At 40.4% G+C, this 26,691-nt stretch overlaps 2 protein-coding genes across 6 annotated transcripts in view; both read left to right on the top strand.

Annotated features, from left to right (window-relative positions):
- Nucleotides 1-329: 329 nt before the first annotated feature.
- On the top strand, nucleotides 330-3,897 carry FGF19 (fibroblast growth factor 19). Its single transcript, XM_065636836.1, has 3 exons — nucleotides 330-549; nucleotides 639-742; nucleotides 3,565-3,897. Exons 1-3 carry the CDS (start codon nucleotides 330-332, stop codon nucleotides 3,895-3,897), a joined length of 657 nt encoding a protein of 218 aa, XP_065492908.1.
- Nucleotides 3,898-9,468: 5,571 nt separating this feature from the next.
- Nucleotides 9,469-26,691, top strand: part of LTO1 (LTO1 maturation factor of ABCE1) — a 30,116-nt gene continuing 12,893 nt past the window's right edge. For 3 of the 5 annotated variants that reach the window (XM_065635270.1, XM_065635272.1, XM_065635274.1), the window contains exons 1-4: nucleotides 9,469-9,558; nucleotides 11,240-11,345; nucleotides 13,018-13,088; nucleotides 13,969-14,086. In XM_065635270.1, the coding sequence (XP_065491342.1) occupies nucleotides 9,497-9,558; nucleotides 11,240-11,345; nucleotides 13,018-13,088; nucleotides 13,969-14,086 (357 nt within the window). In that variant the 5' untranslated portion in view covers nucleotides 9,469-9,496. Of the gene's footprint in view, nucleotides 9,559-11,239; nucleotides 11,346-13,017; nucleotides 13,089-13,968; nucleotides 14,087-14,434; nucleotides 16,911-16,985; nucleotides 17,452-26,691 lie in introns of those variants that run through there. The other 2 variants (XM_065635269.1, XM_065635271.1) reach the window with 2 other exon arrangements.

Here is a 26,691-nt window from a genome sequence, read left to right as displayed (position 1 = left end):
GCGGTGGGGTCCGGCCCCGGCCCGACGGGGAGAGGCGCTGCCGGAGACTCGAAGGAGGGAAAACTCGGAGGTGCGGATGGGGAGGGAGCAACTTCAGGGTGTCCCCTGCGACATGATGTCATCCGATCAATATTTTCGGGGGGAGTGACCGATCCCGACCAATTCCCGCTATGAAATGGGCTCTATATTGGAGCTGGATGCAGCCGAATCGATCGGGCTGATAACGGGAGAGCTATAAAAGGCCGGGGGGCTGGCCCGACGTACAGTCCCGAGGTACAGCGCAACCAGCGCACACAGCGTCCCGCCGCCTCTCCGCTCCCCTCCGCGCCATGGAGCTGCGCCCGGCCGCCCTGGCGCTGCTCAGTCTCGCCGCCGCCGCCGCCGTCTCGCTGCCGCTGCCCGACGCCGGTCCTCACGTTAACTACGGCTGGGGGGAACCGATCCGGCTGCGGCACCTCTACACCGCCAGCAAACACGGGCTCTTCAGCTGCTTCCTCCGCATCGGCGGGGACGGCCGGGTGGATGCCGCCGGTAGCCAGAGCCCGCAGAGTGAGTACCGGAGGCGGCGGGACGGGAGCGGGGTGGGATGGGGACGGCGCCGCGGAGTTAACGCGGTTTTCCCCCCTCTATCCCCGCAGGTTTGCTGGAGATCCGCGCCGTGGCCGTACGCACTGTGGCCATCAAGGGCGTGCGGAGCTCCCGGTACCTCTGCATGGACGAGGCGGGGCGGCTGCACGGGCAGGTGAGATGCGACACTCCCGGTCCCGGTAATTCCGTCCCGAGGGAGTTTTCCAGCCCGGCTGCCGCGCTGAAACGGCCGGCGAGACCAAAGAGCTGACTTTTTTTTTTTTTTTTTTTAACCGCTGCGGTTGGCAAAGGGTTAACAAAGCTTTCAGGTCCCCACCACACCACCCTCACCCTCTTTTCTCTATAGGACCGGTGATTCTTATCACTGTTCCCGCCTGAAAGGCCGTCAGGATTATTAGAATTCAGCAAGGGACATCATTTCGAAGGCGACGCGTGTGTTGCGTGTCCCCCGTCAAAATATATTGAAAATACAGTGCAGGGCAAAATTGCATTTATGTTCAAAAAGTCGAGTCATCTGCTGACACCGCTTTGTTAGGTCACGCTTTTCCCATAGGTATGTCAGAGTTAGCAGCTAGTCCTTATCAGCGATATAAACTTGGTTTTTAAGTCACATGAATAAGCTGCCAACTCTAGGATTTGAAGGGTAAGATTCAGATTCAGTCTATAACTGCGTTATGGGAGGCTGAGTTTCACAGACCGACAGCTTTTTATTATGCCATAGTAAAGATACAGCTTGATTCTGCTTTGATTACTACGGCAAAATTTCTGCTGATTTAAATTGGGCAAGGACTTGGCCCATTGTCAAAATTCCAAGTATCTTTAATAGGAGCAATACTGAGATACTAATGTTTCTGAATGTGTATATAACATAGGGTTAACCCTTTCTTTCTGAATTTCCTCACTTTTCTGGGCTAGAACCAGTCGATGCAGTGATAACGTGCATAGGTTTAGATGATATGGCAGGTCAATTATTAGCTTGATGTTTTAATGTATATCCCAAGCAAAACGATCGATGAAAACAAAGCACAGCCTGGATCCTGCTCCCATCGGAGCTGCCAGCTGGACTTTAGCAGTCCCAGAATTTTAAAGTAGCTTTCATATAACACTGTTTTGAAGGCATATGCATATGCCTCGACTGAGATTGCATTTGTTTGTACATAGTATTAATTGCAGGATTTTTTTTTTCTGAAAATACAATGGCGTGTAACCATGTCATCGTGTCTGCATGTTGTGGGCACCTGCTGTCACCTCTCTGCCAACAGCCCGGGCTGGCAGCTCTGCAGGTAATTCTCTGCCTTATCAGCGCTGCACTGAGGAGTGGAGGAACAAAAGGGCAAATACAGCGTCTGGGGACTTGAACTGGGCAACCACTTGCACTCCTGAAACGTGCCCTTTTTTAACACTGGAAAACTGGTGACTAGGGTTGATTTTTTTGAATGTGCAGCGTGCCATGCTCCGTAGTTTAGGGGAAATCGTGTGACTGCTTAATACACTGACATACTATAAATTCCTCCTGTGAAAAAAATAATCTGGAAACACTTCAAGTGCATTTGGTGCTTGTTTAAAAAATATACGAGAGACAATCCCAATGAAATGAAGAGAGAATTATATACTTGAGACACGGAGGTGAAATCAATAACTTAATAATGTAACAGTAATGTAATGTACACGTACTCAATAAGCTTTTTTATTTCATTTTTATTTCATTTTTTTTATTTCATCATCCTTGTTAGTGAGGCTGAAAACTCATAGAAATAAGCACAGCTAAAATTCAGCCATAAATTTGTATCATAGACACGTATTTTTTTTGAGCTATAACATGTGTAGAAGGATAAATATTATGTAATTTAATGTATCAAATACGCTCTCCATTCAGACAGACAGAGCACTCATATAAAGGCATTTTTATCACTGCAGACTGAGACATAATCAACAATTGTCTTTTACTGACCGTGAGTTCAACCACCTGTAGTGGCTGAACCTGAAATAGCACCAAAGTTGAAAGAAATACAATGTTTGTTTAAAGATCTGGAAAGGTCTGACCTGGCGTGCAAACTCTTAATATACTATCTGTACAGTATATCACAACTGTAATTCTACAAATTCATACCTAAGAGAATACATTATTCTATACAAAATCTTAACATGTTGGTATCAATTTGACAGTTCTAACTAACGTGTAATGAGCAAATAACGTTGCATTAACTGGCCTTTTGTAATTTTAGTAAATGCTAAGTAAAAAAAAAAAAAAAAAAGACAATTACCTTTTTAGTATTGTTTTACTGACTGGCCATATTTGCATGAGCGCTTTCTTTGTGCTTTCTCCAGACCTGGTCCTGAAGCCCTTACACAGGCAAAGCTCTAATAGAGCTGGAGTTTTATACCTGAGGATGGTTGGGTTAGCTCTCGTGACTGCAGTTAAGGACTGTCAGCAATTAAAGACAGTTTATCTAAATGAGCACTGGCAGCTGAGATACTTTTTCTCTGTGCTCAAGACCAGATAAGTGTCGTAGCTGTGAGAAGTACACATCCAGGATTCAAAGCTTATTTGATGTGATGGACGTGAATTAACTTCAGGAGTTCTGGATTAGGTCTTTTAATGGCCTCATGAACCCAAATGTATATGATGCTCAATGTGGGGGGTCTAGTAGAATAGGATAGAATAGGATAGAAAAGGATAGACTAGACTAGGACTAGACTAGACTAGACTAGACTAGACTAGACTAGACTAGACTAGACTAGACTAGACTAGAATAGAATAGAATAGGAGTAGAGTAGAGTAGAATAGAATACGAGTAGACTAGACTAGACTAGACTAGACTAGACTAGACTAGACTAGAATAGAATAGAATAGAAAGGAGATGGACACCCCCACTGACAGCAAAGGGAAAGGACTGGTCACATCACAGGTTTATGTTGTGAATACCATGAGTCTGGTGGGTGTATTTGTAATTCTCGTTCCTCGCTGCTGTTCAGCTCAGGTATTCCACTGAGGATTGTTCCTTTGAAGAAGAGATTCGTCCGGATGGATACAACGTATATAAATCAAAAAAATACGGAATATCGGTGTCTTTGAGCAGCGCCAAGCAAAGACAACAGTTCAAAGGCAAAGATTTTCTTCCACTATCTCACTTCTTACCGATGATCAACACCGTGCCCGTGGAGTCCACAGACTTTGGTGAATACAGTGATTACAGCCAGGCGTTGGAACCAGAGGTGTATTCCTCGCCCCTCGAAACGGACAGCATGGACCCCTTTGGCATCACCTCCAAACTGTCGCCAGTGAAGAGCCCCAGCTTTCAGAAATGACTCTGATCACACACACATGTGTGTTTTTAAAGAAATCCTGCAGAATACTGCAGGTTTTTAGTTGTTCATGTAGGGATATTTTCGAACTTTTTTGTATAGTTCAGTATGGAGCCAGCCTTTCCCTTGCGGTGTGTTGTAAGAGATGAGTGCCCAGAGGCTACTCTATAGTCTGAAGAATTGCCTACCCATAGTTTTATTTGGAAAAGAAGGATGAAATAAGAAAAAACGTAGCAGCTTCATCAGAGTTCCTCCATTACCATGATGATGAGAAAATAATCACAATTTTTCTACATCAACTTCATTACCATGTATGTTCACCTGTCATTTCTGCTCATAGAAGCAAATGCAGAAACACTTTTTCCCAGTCACAGGGAGGTTAATGATCTCTTCAGAAGCCTTAAAGACAAACACTTGGAACAAAACACAGTGAAGGAAAACCTAGCAAATGTGGTTACTCAAACTAGAGTTAACGCTGTTTCTTGAAAACCTGCTGACAACGTTCTGGGAAAACTTCCTGTTGAAAGCATACCACTGAAAAAACAAATCTGCTTGTATATTGTGCTTTTTCCTCCCTTAGGAAATAAGGAAAGAAAGGGAAAAAAAAATCTTCCTTCCCTTATTGCTAAAGGGTACTTTGGAAAACTGGATCTTTGATTTCTTTTATAGGCTAATTTGTGTTCACTGTGGGATCAGCATCATCCAGCAGGGAGTTCTCATTGACAGTGAGAATTCAGTGTGTGGTTGGAAGAGTGCATGGAACTAGCATTTAGCAGATCAAATTAATGTTTAAATTAAGGTTCTGTTGTATATAAGCGTGTGTGTCATTAGCAAACAGAGAGAAAAACTGAAAATGGATCATGTATAGGTCAAATCAATTGCAAAATAGGTTTTCTGTTTAACCTTCAACCATCAGCAATTCTTTCAAGTCCCTCCCAGGCTTGATTCTGCATCAGTGGGAATCAGGGAAGAGACAGTTTAGTGACTTAAATGTCACAGAACTGGGCCAGTCACACTGTTCTTCTTGCAGGAAGGGAATACGAGTACCTCGTGGCCAAAAAGTGGATGTTCGATGTCTTCAGTTCTGTAACAATTGGATGAAAGAATAACCAAGGTGAAACTAAAGAAAAAAAGGAGCAATTCAAGAGAAGGGTTCAGGGATTCTACTAGTTTCCAAAGGTTCATTTATAATAGAGATTTCTATACCAAAAAATCTCTGCTGGAAATACTGGTGTTCTTCTGACCTAGCACTTCATTGCCAATGCAATATTTATAATTAATTTATTAAATACATACATCTGTTTATTTTGTTACTGTTATTTATGCTCAAAATTCTATTTATATACTCCTGAAGGTGGGTTTTTTAGTTGTAACAAATTTTGTGAAGTTTTGTAATCATGAAATTTTAGCAAACAATAGCTTTTAAAAAATTCTGTGCATTATCAGTAGTGTAACATGTACATTTGCAATTAAAAAAAATCATTTTCAACACAGAAATCTAGTTGACTCTTTTGTCACTCCTTTAGTCTAGAGACTTCAAGGAGCTTTGGCAGACTGTGGCACCATGTGAAGATGGTGGCTCTTGTGAAGGTGACGAAGCTGAGGTACAACGGGCAAAGACATGGAGACACAAAAGGGTTTTCCTAAAACTGGGCAGTGAATGCCAAGGCTGGAATTTGAATCTCTCTGCTGCTGGTTACTGATGAGCTCCAGGTGAAACAGCAAGTCTAAGAAAAGTATTTCTGTTACGGAAGGGTTTTGGAAATGGCTCATTAAATGTTGACCTTGGGATGCATGAAGGTCACTCTGTCTAGTCTTCAGTTATTATTCACTTGATAAAACAAATGATTGAATTCAGTTTTAAGCTGTGTGAGTGTGCCCTGATGTTTTCCTCACATTTCTCATCATTCAATCATAGAGTCATCCTTAAGACGATCAACCTTAAGATCATGAAGTCCGACCATTAACCCAACACTGCCAAGTCCAGCTCCAAACCATGTCCCTAAGTGCCACATTTACACATCTTTTAAACAATTCCAGGGATGGTGACTCCACCACTGCCCTGGGCAGCCTGTTCCAATGCCTTACAACCTTTTCAGTGAAGAAACTCTTCCTAATATCCAACCTAAACCTCCCCTGGTGCAACTTGAGGCCATTTCCTCTTGTCCTATCGCTTGTTTCTTGGGAGAAGAGACCAACACCCTCCATGCTCCAACCTCATTTCAGGTAGTTGCAGGTCTAGGACCACAAGTGCTGCCCGCAGGCATCATCAATTATACTTTATCTGCAATAAAGCAGTAATGGATTTGCATTTACTCTATAAAAAACCCCTGCTGTCGTTAAAACCTGCCATCCACAGTGCCCTGGCAGCAGAAGAAACTGAAGGTTTCCGTTTGGACATGTTGTGAGTCATGGAAATTGCAGATTTCTTGGCTGGCAAACATCTCCCACGGTGTTTCCCATTCTCCTTCATGCCGAGCCACTGCCACACATCCAGAGGGTTCCTGCGCCTCGGGTACTGGGAAATGTAGTCCTGATTGTCATGGTGTTTTATTCCAAAAGCTTTTCATTCCCACTTTTGATTAGCCACAATATTTTATTTGAACACTAGATATCTTTCATGACCATTTTCTAAAAAAAATCGAAAATTATAATTAACCAACAGCAGCAACAACAAAACCCAAACCCAGAAAACGAAATAAAATAAACATGAGCTTTCAAAGTTTGGTCAAAAAATCCACTTTAAGTTTTCTGCTAAAAAAATACACACTTTTGATGGGAAACATCACAAATAACAGAGTTCAGAGGGTACGCTGTTTGTTTTAAACTGTGAGAGGTTTTTTTAAAGTAGATGTAATATCGTTGTTTGTGAATATTGCTCCAGAGCACAAAGATGAGCAACCTTGCATTTGTGCACAGCATCTCGAGCTCTCCGGTGACTTTATTTGCTGATGCCTTTGGGTTTGCATCTTCCGCCAGCAGCACAGCGTTTCTTACTGCAACAGCGTGGTTAGAGATGGTTCAATATTTATTCAGACGGAGAGAAAGATGCCAGGAGCAAAATTACCCACACCACTTCCTGCAGCACTTTGGTTTTCCTTAGAGGTTTCCCATCCAAGCTCTGACCAGTTCTGGCTTTTTTGCTTATAAAAATCTGACAAGGCGACAGCTTGAGGTGGAAGGATTACTGGAAAATGCCTTTTTTTTTTTTTTTTTTTTTTTAACCATCAGACACCTGACTCGGTCAGGAACTCGCTGTGCAAAACCTCAAAACACCATTGTTGATGGTTCTGTGGGAATGTAAACACCAGCACCACCAGTCACTATGTATGTCCCAGTTGATTATCATTTCTCAAAGACAGTAGAATTGCAGCGCTTTCATTTGAAGGAGAACATTTTACAGCCCTAAAAAGGTTTTTAAAGGTCAGGTGTCAAATGTCTCCTTGTGAAGTCTCAGTTAGAAGCTGTGATGTGCAAATACGAGTTGTTGGAGTAGTGGGAAGGCTGGAGGAAAGGAGATACTGGGCATCTCCATTTCCACTTTGGGGAAGTGTAAAAAGCTATAAATCTTTTATTCAACAGCCATAGTATCAACTTCACCTCTGCTCAAAGCACCTAAACTATGTTAGTGAAAAATTTGGGCCCACTCTTTCTACTTTGTATATGAATGGAGGACGACACAATAAATCAAATAAATGTACTTTATTTTCTCAAAAAGGTATGGAAACCAACCCTCCTTTTGGGCAGCTTCAGATGCGATGAGAGCAGAGGTGTGTTTCACCTGGAAGCGAATGGGATTGCCAAAAAGACATCGCTGTGACTCTGAATTTGGGGTGAATTCGCGACAGTCTAGGCACACAGAAAGTTTATCGCGAACCTTGTTGGATGAAACTGATGGTTGAAGTTATGTAAGAATGCCCCAAAATGAAACTAGTGTTTTGTAGTCTTCTTGCCAGGACATTATTATACTTGCAGCGTTTTTCACTAATCTCACTATCTACTGAGATCAAAGAACTTGTTTTTTATTAGCTTCCAAAGCAAGATTTAAATTGTAGAGGAAACCTTCAAAGACACCTTGAATTTCCATTGCCCTCAGTGAACAATATGTGTTTGCTTGTGATTGTGAGGTTGTAGAGCAGGTAGGTGTCCACACCCGGCAACCTTCAGTGATTTCATGTGAGATCCAGTGACATCAAAACTTTAAATTAACGCAGAAAATGAGCTGGCCAACTGACAACAGTCACTGTGTGTAAATCAGTAAAACCTGCTGCGGTGGAGCATTTTTAATGAACTGTGATTGCTGCATCTGCTTGGCTAAGCCTTTAGTAGCATGACTTCATTTCTACTCTAATGCAGTTTTATTTTTTCTTTAGACCCATCTCTGGATTTTAAAGCCATCTTTTCGAGTCCTCTGCCCTCCTGTGTTTGATTCGGAGGATAACAGAGCCCCGTACCCCTGGGTCAGCAGGCTGCTTTGTTGTGCCCATGCTCATGTTTTTATTGAGTGTAAGTATCTGGAAAACATTAACATTAAAATATCTGTTTATAAATGAGTGTAAATGCTTTATTTTAACAGTGTTGGTCTGTTATAATAAATAAATGTTGTAGAAAACAGTCTAGAATGGCACACTAAAGTTTGGTTTGGGTATTTACATGAAAAATATTTACATTTTGGGTATACACATCTAAAAAATACACTACTTGAAAGTCAGAAATGTCTCAGGTCGATGCAAAACTGGTTTGTACTGGAGCCTGGGACTAATGGGGCTGGAAAGGAGCCCCCCCAAACTGCTCCTTGCACTTTGTGTGCGTGAACCACCACCTAGGCTGCCCACACAAGTCAAACCATCCAGAAAGAAAGTCAAGAAATCAGACAAAATAATTCATCGGTAATATATATATATTTTTTTTTTTTTTTTTCCCAGTACCATAGCTTGCATTTTCATAGGAAAAAGACCACAATTGATCCTTTCGCTGCCGCTGTTTTTTTCCCGCTCCTGCCCCGAAGCGGCTGGAAGCTTTGGGAAAAGAACTGCAACGCCTTTCTCACATTAAAGAAAATGTTGAAGATAAGTTGGAGCTGAGAAGAAAGCAGTTTCATGTTCTCCTGAACTTCAGCAAACCCTGGAAAACAATGAAAAACTTTCAAAAGCTGAAGAATCTCAAGAAACTCGGATGGAAACAGAGACCAAACAGTAGATGTAATATGAAGACTACTGACTATACTATTGAAGGATATCCAAGTGTCGTCACTTTGTATGGAAGCCAACAGTAAGAGAGATGGAACCGAAAAATAGTTTTCTACTGATTCCGTGAATTTTTAGACAAGCATCGGGCTCGCTGCTGGAGCGGACGGGACCCGAACCTCTGACCCGCACAACCCGCGGCACCGGCGGCGCTCGGGCGTCCCCTGACGGGCAAACGCCTCTTCGGCGAGGGGCGGGGCGAGACGGAAGGGGGCGTGGCTCGACGAGGTAATGACCACGCCCCCTCGCCGCTCCAGAAGGGGGGTAGCGCATGCGCGCTGGCACCGCGCTCTCCGCGGCCCCTCCGGCTCGCCGTCCGTTCCCGGCATGCCGAGCGGCGGGGCTGGGAGGGCGCCATGGCGGCGGCGGCGTCTGCGGGCCCCGATATGTTTGACGAGATCGTGATGGCCGAGGAGAGGTGAGGGTGGTGGAGGAGCCTTGGCGGGGACCTCGGGGAGCGGGATTCCACCCGGGGAACGGTCGGCCTAGCGGGGGTCGGGGGGTGCCGGGCCCGGGCTCCCACAGTCGGCGGTAGGAGCTGAGAGGAAAACCCGAGGGGCGAAGGGCGGGTAGTGGGCCTGAGGAAGGGCGGGGGAATTCTCCTCTTTGTTCTTGCCGAGCGACCAGTTTGCTTGATCCAGCACAGCGTTGCCAGCCGGGCAGGGAGGGGATTGTCCCTCTCCACTGGGGCGGCCTCACCTGGAGCACCGGCTGCAGGTCTGGGCACCACAGGATAAAAAGGGTGTAAAGCTACTGGAGAGCGCCCAGAAGGGGCTCCGAAGTTGGTGAAGGGTTTGGAGGGGAAGCCGTATGAGGAGCAGCTAGAGTCACTTGGTTTGTTCAGCCTGGAGGAGACTGAGGGCAGAGCTCATGGCGGCTGCAGCTTCAGCAGGGGAGCAGGAGGGGCAGGTGCTGCGCTTTTCACAGAATCCCAGAATGTCAGGGATCGGAAGGGACCTCGAAAGCTCATCCAGTCCAGCCCCCCCGCTGGAGCAGGAACACCCAGATGAGGTTACACAGGAAGGCGTCCAGGCGGGTTGGAATGTCTGCAGAGAAGGAGACTCCACAACCTCCCTGGGCAGCCTGGTCCAGTGTCTGTTACCCTCACTGAGAAGAAGTTTCTTCTCATATTTAAGTGGAACCTCCTGTGTTCCAGTTTGTATCCATTGCCCCTTGTCCTATCATTGGTTGTCACCGAGAAGAGCCTGGCTTCATCTTCGTGACACTCACCCTTTACATATTTATAAACATTATTGAGGTTACCCCTCAGTCGCCTCTTCTCCAAGCTAGAGACCCAGCTCCCTCAGCCTTACGTCACACGGGAGATTCTCCACTCCCTTTTCTTTAACAGCTAGTGACAGAACCCCAGGGAATGGCAGGAAGATGTGCCAGGGGAGGTTTAGGCTGGACATGAGGAAAAGATTCTTCACCCGGAGGGTGCGGGACACTGGAACAGGCTCCCCAGGGAGGTGTCACGGCCCCAAGCCTGACAGTGTTCAAGAAGCATTTGGACAAAGCCCTCAGACACCCAGTGTGAATTTTGGGGTTGTCCTATGCAGGGACAGGAGTTTGACTCGATAATCCGTGCAGGTCCTTTCCAACTCAGGACATTCTATTGTTCTATGATCTTGGCTCTTCCACTGTGTGAAAACTTGACGTGGAGTTGGGAATTTGCAGTTATTCTGATGAAAGTAGTGCACTGGATTATAGAGTGCGTCATTCTTGGCAAATTGTTGTAAACTGGTTTAAAAAGATCGCAGTGTTGGTAATTGCATCTTAATTTAAAACAATGTCAGGTGATGTTTCTAAATATTGACAGTTGCGTTTTGGAGATGACGGAGCATGTTGGGCATTGGAACAGGCTGCCCAGGGCAGTGTTGGAGTCACCATCCCTGGAGGGGGTTAAAAATACACATAGATAAGGTTTTTAGGGACATGGTTTAGTGCCAGTGTTGGGTTAACGGTTGGAGTCAATGGTCTTGAGAGTCTCTTCCAACCAAAACGATTTTATGTTTTTGTTTCTGTGGGTTGCTTGCGTGCAGTGTGAGTTTGATATGAAATGAAAACAGGTGCTAAAATTGATCCTTCTGTCCTTACAGGTTTCATGGTGAGGGGTATCAGGAGGGGTACATTGAGGGCAGTCACGTTGGAGTTGTTGAGGGAAGGAGGTATGGATCGCTGCATGGTGCCAAGGTCGGCTCTGAGGTAAATGGGAAAATACTTCAGAATTGCAGTGGTTTTGTCATCAGAAAATAACTGTTAGGCAAAGCCCGATGTATTGGTAGTCTGAGGCCTACTATAGAATCATAGAGTCATAGTTCTGTGTATTGCTGCACTCACAAAATGATGTCCCTGCACCAATAAGGCTTCCTAGAAATGAAGGACCTGGAGAGTGGTAGGGAGGCACCTTAACTTGTCTTATATGTCCAGCTCAAGTTTATCACAACATGGAGTGTGTTCAGTGCTGTACAGTGTAGTTCCAGTGTTTTTGGACATGAACTGGGTTTTTTCAGCTTTGATGGGAAGCTGTTCCACAGGATTCATGGCAGTCCTTAATTCAAGTACAGCACCACAAATATAAATTTGTTTAATCTATTGAAGACCTTTAGGTGATTTGGCAATTTGCCCTTTTGGTGTTTTCAGGTTTCAGAAAGTTAATTGTCTACAGAAAGAACAGCGGCAATGGTATTAAGCCCCTTTGAACTGAAAATGGTAAACTGTCAAATTCTGAAAGGATGGTTATTGTAAAATTTTGGTTTGCATTTGGGTATGATACAGAGATATACAGTGATTAAGTATTTTCTTCCTTATAGTACAACTGTGTAGTTCCAAGATGAGTATGTTTCACAGCAGCCTCCAAAGCTGGATAGTTTTATACAAAATGGTCCTAGACAGACCATAAAAGAGAAGTGTTCTAATCTGCTTATGTTGGGGAAACTCCTGAGGACAGTAGGACTGTAGACAGTGAGTCATGTTAAATGAAAGAGCAACTTGGGTAATCTTAGACCTGTCAGCCTATTTTGTGTCATGGGCAAAATGATGCTGCTGATCTGATACTGGCCTTGCTTGGCAGAGAATTAAAGCAAGATGTTGTAATTAAAGGATGCCTGGTTTTGGACACATCGCTCAGGCAGGATTAGACACAGTGTCTGCTTGGGCTCAAGCACAAGATTAGCATTGTGCCCCTGTGGCAGACCAGTACTAATTAAGCTGAGAAGTCTGTGGCTAAGTGTCCAAGAGCCAGGTATGTTTTACCGTTGTAGCTTGTTTTTACAGCGGTGGTAACTGCTATATCTGTCAGTTGCCTCCATTTTCCTTGGGTCTCTAAGTAGTTTTGAGGCGTGTAGGTTGAATTTCTGTCAAGAAAAAATTGACTGGAAGCCTCACTTCAAATATGCTTGAGCACTTAATGGGACATTAGGTTTCAAACCCATGTTTGGGCCTTAAAAAGAGCCTCCATTGTCTACTTTAACAAAAATAACTAACAGCAAACTGGAACTAGCAAAGCATTTTAAATAAGTTGGTTTTGAACTATCTCCCTACTACTATGCTTTAATAAAGTTTGGGGTCCAAAGCATATAAAGTATGGCTAGTGTTTTGCAAAATTGCTTTTTATGCTGCCTTTTAAATATTTTGTCCTCTAATGCTAAACAGATTCTTAGAAGAAGTTTTCTGTCTCTTGTACTGTGTAATTCAGGTAGCCCTCATCTATCCAACCCTAATTTACTGAACTTTCCAGCATAGAAACATCTTTGTATATCCAGAGATTTGTTTCCTGAAGAATGGGATACAACGCAGTGCATCATTTTCGTTTGACTATGTATACTACATATTTTGTTTTGGTTTTTTTCCTCATGACATTCTTATAAATTTGCAGATTGGCTGCTACCTTGGATTTGCACTGACGTGGCAGTGCCTGCTCCAGAATTGCACAGATGAAAAGAACAGGTAATGTTAAAAAAATAAAAATACTGTTCGTTTAACACTGTTTCAAATTATAGTGTCCAGTTTTGTCTCTTCCCCAATAAAAAAGAAATACTGAAAAACAGAAGGAAGGTGAGCAGAGGGCCACTAGAGTGGTATCAGATGCTGGACCATCTGATACTGAAAAGAGGAGAAGGGAACTTGGTTTCTTCAGTCTGCAGAAGAGGAGACAAGGGAGATACCAAGCTGTACCACATCAGGGGAAGTTCTAGATAAGGTGGATACATGTTCCTTGCAGAGGTGCAGAATAAAAGAACAGTAGGCAACTTTCACAACTTGAAACAAGTTGTCCAGAGAGACTCTAGAAGCTCAATTTTTGTACATTTTCAAAAACTGGTTGGAGATGGCCCTCAGCAACCTTATCCACAGAAGGTGGACTAGGTGACTTTCAGCTGTCCCTTCCAACCTACATTTTTCCATGACTTCCATCCTTTTATCTGTATTTTTTGTTCTGTCTGGTTTTGATTAATTTATCTGGCAAAATTACCACCATACTGTCAGCCATTTCGATATGTGTTCTGATGAGGTTTTTTTAATTGCGTTTCTTTATTTTCCTCAGTCATCTCATTAATATTTCTGAAGATTCTTGAATATTTCTCAACTTTTGGCAGTTAAACGGGAAACCTTAATTTGACAGTTGTGCTACAGCGTAATTTCTGATTATGGCTTAAATATGTAGCAAAGACTCTCACTGACCTAAATGGGAGAAGGATGAAGGACTGGGTTCTATGCTCTGAATTATTATATATTAATCTAAATATTAGTATATTTTTCATATTGATGGATTGAGAAAAACCTCTGTAGCAGGCTCATTGTTTTTTCTGTCTTGATTTGATTTTTGTAGCAAAAAGATAAAGGCTCTGGATTCATTAATAGGCATGATTCAGAAATTCCCATATGAAGACCCCACTTACGATAAGCTGCAAGAAGATCTGGAAAAAATCAGAGGAAAATTTAAACAGGTTTGTAGGATTAACTTGTTATTTTAACACAAAAAGAGTATTAATTGCTGAAAATATTTAGTTTCTAAACCTGCTCAAAACCACTGCATTTGTGCAGAGGAATTATTGTTCTCCTTTTGAAATCATAGTAAAAATACTTGAAATGAAGTGAATTAAGTGAAAATACTTGATAGTTGAAAATTCCTGAAATGATAGCAAATGCAAAATAAAAGTACCTTTTAAAAGGAAAACTGAAAATATTGTTTGACAATTAATTAAGAAGAAAAGAAATGAAGAAATCAGGAGTTTTGTTGAACAATCTTATTGGAAAATAGATGCTTTGATACACTTCTGTGTATTCTTTTTTAGGTTTGTTCAATGCTAAATATTCAGTCTGATTTTAGAATGGGTACTGAAAGATCTTCATTAACATTTTGAATATAACAGATGAAGATAAACATGGATGACCAAAGAAGAAACATTAAAAAAAACTAGAGAACTGGGAAAATGTTTATCCACTCTTATTTTAAACAAAATCAAAATAGTGAAGAGGTGCTAAATATTAAAGGGGAAAGGGAAAAGCATTCACTTTGCATTACCTTGTTAAATGTCATTTAACATTTATTATCTCCAGGTTCTATTTACGATCACTGAAACACCAGTGTGTAAACCTGATAAATAGAAATACTTGCTTTCGTTCCTCACTACCCTTGCACTGACAGATTAATTCCTCAAAAGGAAAACAGATGCTTTTGCAAAGTTTCCTTTTTTAAAGGGTGTATGTTATTTAAAAATCTGTGTATGCAGGTTGTTCGGTTTACACAATGTGTAGATATTGTAGGCGAAGTAAAATATAATGAATTGCTTGCAGACTTTACAGGAGGGAACATTTTTGTGGATAAAAGGTAGGATGACAAATGAAGTCAGAATGCCAAGGAGAAAGGTTAAGATACCTGCTCATAAAGTAGCTGCAACTCACCAAAAGTGAGTGATGAGAGAAACAAGACTACCACAAGAGTTCTGATACTGACATACTGTATTTATTAGTACCTTTTATGAAGGAATAGCTTTTTATTTTCCAGTCTTGAAAATATATTCTTTATTCTCATTCCACAAAATGGATGCCATCAGCTAAATGTATTCAACTGTGTTAGTTTAAAAGAAATACAGTCAATTAATAGTTATATAATGAATTCTAGAAGACCTTTCATCAGGTGTAACATATGTACATCCAGCTAAGTCTACATGGCGTAGTGTGGCTTCATAAAGAGAGATCCGGCTAGCATGAGTATTGGAAGCTGTACACAGGGTACATTACCCTTAATAACTGGCTCCTGGGTTACTTTTTTTGTTTGTTTAATTGTCTTACCCGTGCAAGTGTTCAAACGACTTTGATCCACATAGTGAGTGTCAGAGCCATCTAGTGGAGGTTGTCGTTGTGTTGTGTAAGAAATAGATTACAAGAGTTCACAAATATTTATATACCCTGTTTCCCCAAAAATAAGACAGGGTCTTATACAATTTTTGCTCCAATACATGCTTACTTTTTTACATGTATATCTGCCTGGACACTATTTAAATTGGCTTTTTAAATGAACTGTAACTAGGGATTATTTTTGGAGTAGGGCTTATGTTTCGAGCATCCTCGAAAATCATGCTAGGGCTTATTTTCAGGGAAACAGGGGAGATAAAAGTTGTTAAAATCAAGAGTACAGAACATGTGCGCATCATATGGCTCTTCTAATTATGTGGTGAATTTCTTTGAAATAAAGTAATATTGAGGTAGGATTTGTTTGTAGCTTGTTTCATCACTTGAGACTTTGAAAGGGACATGACAACATCGATGGTCCTTTCATTTAGGGCAGTTTGATTTGGCTGGCTTTTAATTGTTATGCAGCTAAGCCACCAGGAACCAGAACTAGCACCAAACTGCATGTACCTGAAAATAGAAGCAAAATAAAATAGCATTTCCTGTAATCTCAATAAATAGGTAGGCACAAAACAAAAAAAAAAGTACAAAAAAAAGCTAATTTGACTTTGTAATGGCTTCAGAGAAATCCAAATTTGAAAAAGTTATCTCTACATCCACAACGTGGTTTATTTTTGCAAATCCAAGTATTTTACCTGTTTACATCGAATCAATGAAAGATACCGGATATTTTTCTGTGATTGACTCAAAATATTTTTTGTTGAAATCCATGAATTTTGCTTTAAATAAACTCCCCCTGCATCTTGATCTAAAAAAGGCAGTTTTGTTGTTCTTCTGAATGATTGTACAAGGAGAAGGAGACACTGGAGGCCTAAGTATTCATGTTTTGAGTGTGACCTTTTTTGGAATCTTTGTACATGGTTTACAAAAATGTGTGTAAAAGCATGGAAAGGGATGCGAGAGCTCCAAGTGTCTGTGAAACATTGGATTAATAGTAGTGTATGATACGTGAGTCATATGCAAAGTGCTACTGTGGAGGTTGTATTGAAAACAAAGTTAATTTGATTCGACTAAGGAGAGAAAGGCTCTTTTGAGTTCATGACTGTTATTTTGAAGATTGGTCAGTGGCTAATTTTCTTGTGTTGCTTTAATTTTATTTATAACAATTAAATTAATATTATTACAATAAACTATTATATAAATATATATGTATATGCACATCTCGAACTGTAAAGATTATAGCAACTAGGATTTCAAACTGGGATTTGCCAGGTTTAGAGTTGCCTGTTAGGTCTTTAATTTTGCTCCACGTGTGTACATACTGATGGAGTCTCTTATTCTACGAGTCTGTATTTTTCTGAATATCTTCTGTCTCATGTCTTGTATGGGCCTGATGGTGTTGATTAAATGAGGTATGGTTAAAAATGCTGTTGGATTACGTAGTCGTATACTTTCTTCGGTGCCAACTTTTTAAACTGTTTTCTTCAACAGAGTCGTGGGGTTTTCTGTGATGTTCAGGGCTGTAACAGTGGAGTCCTCACAGTATACTTTAGCGGTAATTTTTTTACTTGATTTATAGCTAAGGAGTTAAAGCCCAGGTTACATCAAGAATATTGATTTGCCTTAACCAATGTGAGATGTCTAACTTGACTTGTTCCAAGTAATTTTGCATGTTGAGTACTTGGATAGTTCAGAATGTGTTTCTTGCCAACATCAAGAGTGGCTGTGGGTGCCTGGCTTTTTGCATGTTTGTATTTTTGCCTGTGTTTCTCAGATGAGTCACCTAGAAAATAAGGAACATTAGCAAACACCGTGTAAGGTGTGCACTTAAGCAAACTGGAACACTACTGGGGAAAAAAAATCCATCAAAATTTCAAAAACCGGTATTCAGATTTGTGAAATACAAGTGTATGTTTTTTGGTTTTTGGGTTGGTTTTTCTTTGTTCTTTCAATGCCTTTCCTGTTACGTTAACATCTTCCTAAAATCTGTAACAAATGAAACCAAATTCTTATAAATGGCTTCATTAGTTTCACACCCTGTTTACTCCTCCTGTCTCTTGAATGGTCAGGACTCTGGTGGAAGCAAGTGTTCCACTGTAATTAAAGACTATCAAAAGATCTGTGCACAGAGAGGCTGAATAAAGCTTTTATGGACAACGGTCATTCAGATATTTCCTGGTTTGAATGCTTGACTCTGCAGCCTAAGCGTTGCTTTAAAGACCGGGTGGAAAAGATATGGGGAAAAATGCAATCTTGTAAATGATAATATTGGCTATTAATAAAGTGGGACTTAGACATTGTGGCTCTGTGTTGTATCGTCAAATAGGTTTGAAATTTTGCAGAAGCACTTGATTGTTAAGACCAGTTACGCTAGAAAATTTCTGCTAAATTTATTGAAGTTGCTAAGACTTAAAAATGTATCGCTGTATTCATCACCTCTAGTTATTGCTCAGTAGTCAGGGAGGAGTGTTTGAAACATTTCACTTAACAAATTTCTGACTTGCCTGGGCTGCGTTGGAGCTTGTTTTGTTTCTTCATGATCATCTGCCAGCTGAAACTGTGGAATACAGAATTTTATTAGAAGGTGGATACAAAGCTAATTTACTGCTAGTGTCCTGAGATCATTGCAGTCCAGAAGACTTGTAATTTTTCTTTCTGTGGTATGTGATGAGTACAAGAAATAGCGAGTTTTGAGGCATCAGCAGAGAAGGGTAAACTCTGACTGCAGTGAATTCATTCCCTGCAGAATTGCTGATTCAATGCTGTCTTATAGCCATGGGATCGTGAGCTGCTAATACCAAATCAGCCATCGCTAGAACATGTAAATCTGATTTTGTAGGTTATCTGTGTCATTGTAGTACATCAGGTACAGTAAAAAAAATAAGATGGAGTTTGTTAAAGCTTCCTAGTAAAATACATGAATAAAACACGAGTTCGAGCTTCATTAAGCAGCATATTTTCTTTCCATTTTTTGTAAACTGTAAGTGAAAGGGATCAGTTTCAGCTTTGAATGAACATCTGTAATCCACAGAAATAGGTGGAATAAATCAGAAAAAAAATCGGGGTTGTTGACTTAAAAATCAACCCTGTAGGAGTAGTCTGGCTCATTCAAATCCAGTTACTTTTTTCTGAAACAAGGTTATGATAACTTAAATGTGGATGTGTAAGCAAAGTCTGGCTTGCCACTTTGGCGTACCTTGTTTGATTGTGTGACTTTGACCCAGTTGCTCTTGTGGTATGAAAAATATAAGCAATAATGTGTTCTAATATGCGTACAGAACCTGTGCAAACTCATGTTGCTAGCTTTCCGGATATACAGCATTTAGAGGAAGAAAAATGAAGATTGCCTTTAACACTGTTTTTGTGGGGTTGCTTTTGATGAGTAAAGTGCACATTTTGCTCTTTGTCTTTTGGATTTCTCAAAAGGTAGCACATTTTTATTGATTATTTTTAAACATGTTGAGATAGGAGTTTTAATTTTTCAGTAGATTGGTTCCAAAGTTTATAAATATATACACTTTGCTTTTTTGAAGAGATGCAAGAGAAAGTTTGAGCTCTATGATGCATTTCTGAATACTTACTTACACATTGGTTGTAAATACAACTTTCTTTATTGGGACAAAAGGAAAGGAGATACGTCTGTTACAAGTCTGCCTGTGCCTTAATACTCTACAGTGCTTTAGAGCAAGAACTGATACCCTTTTAAGATATCTGACTTACCCCATGGAAAGAGATCAAATAATCCAAATTTTCGAGGTTTTAAATCCATAAATCATGTTCTGCTGACATCTTTTAGTTCTGTATGCATCTACATCTGTTCTTGAGCCCTTTTTGAATGTAAAGTTTTAATACCTATCTCCACATTCAGGTGTTACAAGAAAAGAGCATTAAAAATTGAATCATTATTATCACTATAAAAAATCATGCAACTACAGGCCTGGATCGAATATTTATTTATTTGCTCACAAACTGCTAAAGCTGTATATTTTATTCGGTACAACCTTCTGTTGCAAGGTCTGGTTTAATAATCTTAGATTATTTTCTAGTTCTTTTGAGTTTATTCTCAAATCAAAGTGGGCGCCTTCTCCCTGGGTGACTTGTTTGAACACTTTCCAGGTTTTTTTAATAATGTCCTGTAATTACATGACAGCGTTGCATGCTTAAAAGGGAATGCTGATGATATAATAACTAATGTTATTTTCTGGAGATAAAGCTGTAGGCAAGGAAGATGGGGATGAGACTCCTTGTCAGGGTAGTTGGTTTCTTAAACAATTTCTGCAGTGATAACAGCATGAAGCACTACATGTTTTTGACAAAGGGCTGGTGTTGGTGTGCCTAACCATCTTAAGGATATAATTTGAAGTCTGCTGGAGTATTGGAATTATCTGAAGTCCTTCTGGATTGGGATCTTTATTTCTGATGGGACTTTGTTCAGCGAAATGTGTGCGTGATACTATATCTCATCCTGATCTTCTTAATGAGGAAGGCTTTGGTTTGAAACAAAAGGTTTAATATTTCTACTAATGTTATAATTCTTTATATTCTTGGTGCTACTCAGTATGAACATTACTGCCTTTTGAATACTGCCCTTTGCAGCTTCTTATGGCAATGGGTTCTGGTCTAAATACAGCCTAAAACTTCAGCTTTCATAGTTTGGCAAGTAACCATGAAGATTCTCATTTTACAGTCTGCCAGAGTTGTTGGGTTTTTTGAAATGGATAAATTTATGACAGTACACATTACCCTAGAAATGTATATATTGCCAGAAAAAATAGAGATTTGGTGGGTGTGAAATGAGTTTTGCGGCCAGTTTCCAGTTGCGCGTTTTGCTGTCCAGGATTGACATACAAAGGCCAATTAGATCAATCTGGTACCGAAGTGCTTCAGTGCATCCCAGTGTTTGGAATTGCATAACCAGCTCAGCCTCTGTTGACGTGAAAAATAATATGAAAAAAGCTTCGTGCGCTATTTTGAAAACAGTCTTCTAAGTATAGAACTCCGTGCACTCAGACTTGAAAATATGGATATGTGCTGATGTACAATGCTGTTACAGATCCAAATAAGTTCTGTTTTAACACTGCTTATACAGTTTGTTCATATGTAGCTAACTTGAATATGTCTTTGGCATCGCACTGTGATTATTCCTGCCTTAATCGCAGAAGTGTTTATTCCCTGAGTATAATAATTACATTCTTGCAGCATTTTTCATCCTAAGATTCTTCAAGTACTTTGCTTTACCGAATGATGTAACACTATGCGGAAGGACACGTGGTCACAAAGCTTATCTGAAATATAGCCAACATAGGAGGCTTTGGAAATCTTTATTAACATAAAGTAGTACCTGCTCATTCTCATTAAATATATGAAAGGTAAAAAAAATCAGCTGTAGTAAGTGCAAGTTAATTCTGAAGTGGCTTGCTATACAATGTTTTTAATTGTTTATTTCATGTACGTGTGTAATTGACCAATAATGTGTCATTCTGTGTGTGTTTTTGGCTTGGCAAAATTGCCTACAGATTTCTGAATGGGTATAAGAAATAGCACATAGCTTTTGTCTTGAAAAACTAGAAAGCTTGATGGTAGTTGTGCAGAATTTGTATGGATGACGTGAAAGAGTGGCATACTCACTGAAAGAATGTAACTGATATTTGTTTATCATAAAATGACGAAGTTTATTTCAGCAAAATGTTTAGGCAGAAAGAAGATTGATTATTCAGTGTCTCCATCCTGACTCTGTACTAGACAGTATTTGTCACTATCTTTCATTTTTTGATTGTTCAGCAGTACATTTTGCTCCTTTATCTCAATGTAGTCGTAATTACCATTTTTAACCTTAAGCATCTTCAGGATTCTGGGGAATAATCAACACCGCGTGGAATCTTTCTTGATAGTAGGAACTGTGAGTCAGCAACCCTTTAATTTTTTTAGTTGCAGCTATTGTTCCAGCAGCAAGCTTTACTGCTATTGTCCACTGTTTGTCCAGCTCACGTTTACTGGACTGTGGGAACGGATTAGGGTTTCATGGCTTTTTTTTCCTTCTTGCATAAACTCTTGATCAAAGACATTCCTTGGATGGCAAAACATTGTATACTGTGTCACACAGTCCTGACCAGACTGCACGAACAGTAGTTTAAAAACACATGCCTACATTGTTCTCTGAACTGGCTTTTTTTTTTTTTTTTGCAATGTATGTGCAGACATTGAATTTTTGAGACCCCGTTTACCTCCTTTAAAAAAACCACACATACAGAAGTTATTGTTAATAAGCACTCAACAGTTTCTGAAATACATGTTAAAAACAAAATTACTATTTGAAACTAAGAATTGCTATAATAATATATCACTTTTAAGCAGAGCTAGAGGTTATGTCTGCAGTGTATTTCCTTCTTGGGGAGACTTTGGCCGTGGTGTAGTCAAATGCACTGTAAACCTAAACCCACTTGAATTTATGGCATCATTTTATGTGTTGCATGCAGAACACTCAAGTAAGATGGAGAATGATTAGAGCACAATTTGGAAATTCATAACCCTCCTTCACCATAGGTACATTGTTAGAACCACATGTCGAGAACCTCGCTCATTATAGTTGTATATCTTGCTCTTCTTTTAAGTTCTCTTATGTAATAAGATGAGGACAAACTTCTTGGAAGTCCAGCAGCATCATGATGTCTCAAACTAATGGGAAGGAAACACATTGTGTTAGCTCCTTGAAAAAGTCTTTCCACATTTTTCACTTTGACTTGTGATTTGCCTGAAATTCTCCTTCAGGAGAAGCACGGGAGAAGTGGGAAGAGATCCCTGAAGACACCTTAAGCAGGTTTACAGAGGAATTTAAAAACACGGAGGGCTATTAATATATTTAGGTGACTGGAAAGTTGTTTGAGGATGAGAGAACACTGGTGTTTCCACAAACATGTGAGACTTTGCATGTATTTGTTTGACTCTGTTCAGCACTATCATGCAGAAGTGAAGGCAGATGAAGTTTTTAACTTATATTAGAAAAATATTGTCCATAAGGGAGGAACTTTTCTGATCCTTTGCAGTCCAAGGGTCTCCATGAGAAGAGAACCCGGGATTAATGTGTGGCTGATAGGTGTATTGTCTAAAAGGAACAAAATGCTCATAGTGAATGACTGAATCAGCTACACGAATATTGAGTCAAAAATATGAAATAACTCTATCTTGTTTTTAAGAAATAATGTTTACTTTTGAGTAAATAATTGCTGATCCCTTCTGGAAATCTTGGGAAGATGTTATGTGTGCATATAAAGAGAACATAGCTATATTTAACAGTATATATTTGCTGAAGATCTGGTCTTCATATTTAAAGTGGCCAGCAACCAAATGCAAAGAACTGCGGCCTGCGGGTGTTCAAGGAGCAAAAAAGCTGCTCAAAAGTAATACCCTGTATTCAAACAATCTATAGCGATAACATCTAATAAAAGGAGAAATAAAACATCAAAAAGCTCAATTGACCGTTTCAGACAGTTCGCCATCAGAATAGTGACTTAGGGCACTGGGTCACTCTTGTCGTAATGCTCTAGTGGGGGTTTAGTGGCCCTTGTTAAATGCTTTGCCCATCTCAGCCCTGCTCCTTGAAAACTGGTGTTAATGTTACAAATAACATACTCAGAGTGAGGAATGCGTAGCTGTCATAGAGCAGCAGGGGTTTAATGGCATATACATTGCGGGTGGATTAAGACAAGCATCACAGGGCAGTCAGGTGGAGTGGATGAAATAACAAAACTGCACCACTCGGCCACATGTAATCTAAAATGTACTTAGCAGGTTGGGAGTGGTGAGTGGAGAGCAACTGCCGTTCTGTGATGCACATGCTACGTGCACAAATCAAACCTCTAGACCTTCACCACGTGGACCCAGGAGAAGAGTCCACGTGTCAGATCCTGGCCTGGAGCTTGGCCTGTGCATGTAGCGATTCCTCCTTTGGTTCACTTTCCTGATGGTATTAGATACCTGTACCTGGAGCTCTCTCCAACGCCGAGGGGTTACCCTCTCAACCAGTTACTGCTTTATATATGTATTTGTCAGCACAAGCACTTCCAGGCCATTCTCTCTGACTTTTTCCATATCTCAAGCCAGTTACTGGTGGGGAAGAAGGTCCTGTCACCCTCTGGTCACCCACCCCAACTGTGTTACCAAGTGCAAATTTAGCAACAGTTGCCTAACGAAGTTCTTATTTTGCTTCTTAGTTTTCCAGCTCATGCCAGATTAGTCAGAGCTGAGCAGCTGTAGTCAAGGTCTCATTTGACTGGGCAGTTGGCTTTCAGGTAGGTTTCACCCCTTGACAGACATGTTAGCAGGGAAGATTGCACTCTGACTGTCCATTAGCATATATTTTGAATATGATAGGAAAATAATTTTCTGCTGTAGTCTTCAAGTGAGCGGACAGACTGCTATTCTGGTTTTGAGGTGGAGCGCTATGTGTTTGGGGTTTTTTTAATTGGAAAAAACCACTGATTGTTGTATTTCTGCAAGGATATTATCATAAGTAAGACAAGTAACGTAAGCCATAAAAATCCACACAGCTGGATTTTCGTTTTTCCTTCTGTGTAAGAAAGGAGACCTCTCACAGCCACTAAACACAACCTCCTGTGTCCAGAGAGGTGACTTGAGACAAGTAAAAAGCTGTTGTTGGTCTACGTATGGTAGTGACTGCTCCCAAAAAGTTTGGGGCTGTTCTTTGAAGGAATTGATGCTCTGAAGACCACATTAAAAATAGCTTCAGGAGCTCCGTGGTGCGTACCCCAGGAGCAGATGTTGCCCACACACTGCGGGTGATGCTCCTGCATCAGCAGGGGCCACGCGGAGCCGAGATGCTGCCTATGAGCACAGAGTCTTTCTGCCAGTAGTTCCCTCTTGAGGTAAGAGCCCTCAGGAAAATGCTGGATGTGAATTCTTAGTGACTTCCCTGAAATATGAGGCTTTTTAATACAAAGTCTTCACATAGGCAAAAAGTAGGACAGATTAAGCAGGGCTCTGCAGATGCTAATAGGATCATAAGTAACAGTTTCCGTTTTTCCTCTTAAATATCTATCGCATTAAAGAAACAAAGGGGCAACTTCTGCCTTGCTCCTAAATTTGTACACTTTGACCCTAAAGAAAAAAATCCAAAGTCTGGAAAGTCTCATGTTATCGGTGCAAACCAGCTGACTAATTTGTAATCCCTTTCTCATCATTTGATTGGAATATTGTGTGGAACTCAAAAGCCAGATGGGAATCTCTGTTTGCCATGCCAATCCAGCTACTATAATCAATTTTATTTGTGGGATTGTAAAAATCCCATGTTTGTCTGAAGAGATATATTTCCCATAAAATGATGCTGGCAGGAATTCGTTAAAACGCCGTCATTTATAGCTTTACTGCCTTTGTCTCATTGTAGCTTTTCAATGACGTTGCCAGGAATCTTTATTAGGGTATCGAGCCTACATGCCTGGGTCATTCCTATGACTCCTTTGAAATAATAGCTCCAAGCATCACTTTCTCCTCTATCTTGTGGAATTTTCTATCACTTAAGAATCCCAGATGCACTTGAATGTAAGTGGATTCCAAGTTTTTACATTTAACAGATCTTGTTAATTCTTTAATATAGAGTGTGAATTTAAGTGTTCATAAAAGGTCCAAGCTTGTCAATCAGTCTGAGTTCAGCAATGGAATTGAGGGGATTTTTTTGAGGGTTTTTGGAGGTTTTTTCGGTGTACATCTCAATCTGATGTAAGAAAAGAGAGTATTTTTTCCTTTAATAAGCTACAGCGTAGCCTAGCTGAACATGCGTATTTTTTGCAGCCTATAGTAAATTGTTTTTCTTGCCACATTCTTGTCTTTCGGCCCTTTGCAATGTGACTAATACTGGCATGGTTCACCCAACATTCAAATTTAGTAATCTGCATTTAGAGATGATGTTGGAGAGAAGGAAAATTAATTAACAGAGCTGATTATATGGGCTTAAATGGAATGAGTCATTTTTGACTGAGTCCAGTTTAAGCTTTGTCTTGATCTGTATTTAAAGTCACTGTGAATCTAGTTCAGATCTTCTTTGGCTGCTTTATGAATCTTCCTCGGCGGCCAACCAGCGTAACTTGACCATGTTGAGGAGCTCCCCATTTTGAATGGCAAAAAATTACAGATCCCAAGATGTACTGATATTACTTTACCCGCCTGATTTGTCATTTTACGGTAGCCCACATGCTTCAGGTTTCCATCAGAAATGACTGAGAAATGCAAGATAATAGAAGCGCAACTGGGATTCTTCTGATGCAAATGGTTTCCCATCTATTAGTAACTGCACATTTTGCGCTAGACTACGTGTTAATCTCAGGAGTTTCATTTTTTATTTCCTTTGCTGTACTTAATGCATTGAATTGGTTGTAATGTGAAGTTTAGTCAATGGCAAAACTCAGGAGGCAGATACTAGATTTCTGATTTGCAAAATGAGAGACAAGTACTGGATGTTTTACGTGGACTTTTTTTTTTAATTAAAGCAGAAATATTTTCGTAGGGTAAGTAGTCAAATTCATAGGTTAGAAGCTTGACCATCTCCACTAAGAGTAAGTTGTTTCTGCTGTGTTCAGCTCTGGTAATAATTAATAATGAGCATCCCCAGTTTTCAGAGATACTCTGGAACGTGAATTGTAACACAGGTTATAGTTGCTTCTCATTTTACTTTATAGTCATATATAATTTCTGTCCTTCTAGGTGTAGTTCTTTTTAATGTATTTTTAGTAGGCTTTTACATTTTTCAGGTTTATTCCTTATTATTTTAGTGATACAATAGTAAGATACAAAAGCTGTGTATGAGGGGAAGGAACGGAAAAGAAGGCAGATTAACCTCACTGCTCTTAAACTATCTTCTGTAAAGGTATTCCGGGACACAAATTACACTGAGAAAGAAATAGAAATAAGCATTCTGTATCATCCAACTCCTACTTTATTTTACCTTTTATTGACATGAACCACTGAATGGTATTTTACTCTAATTACTTTAGATGCTCAGCCAAAAAAAAAGAAAAATTGCTGCTTTAAAAATACACATTACTGTGACAGGCAGTCGCCCATTGCTAAAAACACCTACGGTTTCCTGAAATAACGACAGGAGGTTTTTCAGCTATTAAAGCACGGAGAGTCAAAACCAGAAAATGCCACGTGGTTTACTCGCAGCATCAGGTAGTTACTACCATTC

This window comes from Caloenas nicobarica, chromosome 5 (assembly GCF_036013445.1).
Source record: "Caloenas nicobarica isolate bCalNic1 chromosome 5, bCalNic1.hap1, whole genome shotgun sequence".
Taxonomy (NCBI): Eukaryota; Metazoa; Chordata; class Aves; order Columbiformes; family Columbidae; genus Caloenas; species Caloenas nicobarica.
The sequence above is the reverse complement of the archived record's forward strand: the minus strand, read 5'-3'. Positions and strand labels throughout refer to the sequence as shown.

Bases quoted from the DNA above. Each gene is read 5' to 3' on its own strand.
- FGF19 (XM_065636836.1), top strand. From the start codon at position 330: ATGGAGCTGCGCCCGGCCGCCCTGGCGCTGCTCAGTCTCGCCGCCGCC. The intron at 550-638 runs GTGAGTACCGGA...CTATCCCCGCAG, and splicing joins CGGTAGCCAGAGCCCGCAGA to GTTTGCTGGAGATCCGCGCC. The intron at 743-3,564 runs GTGAGATGCGAC...GCTGCTGTTCAG, and splicing joins CGGGGCGGCTGCACGGGCAG to CTCAGGTATTCCACTGAGGA.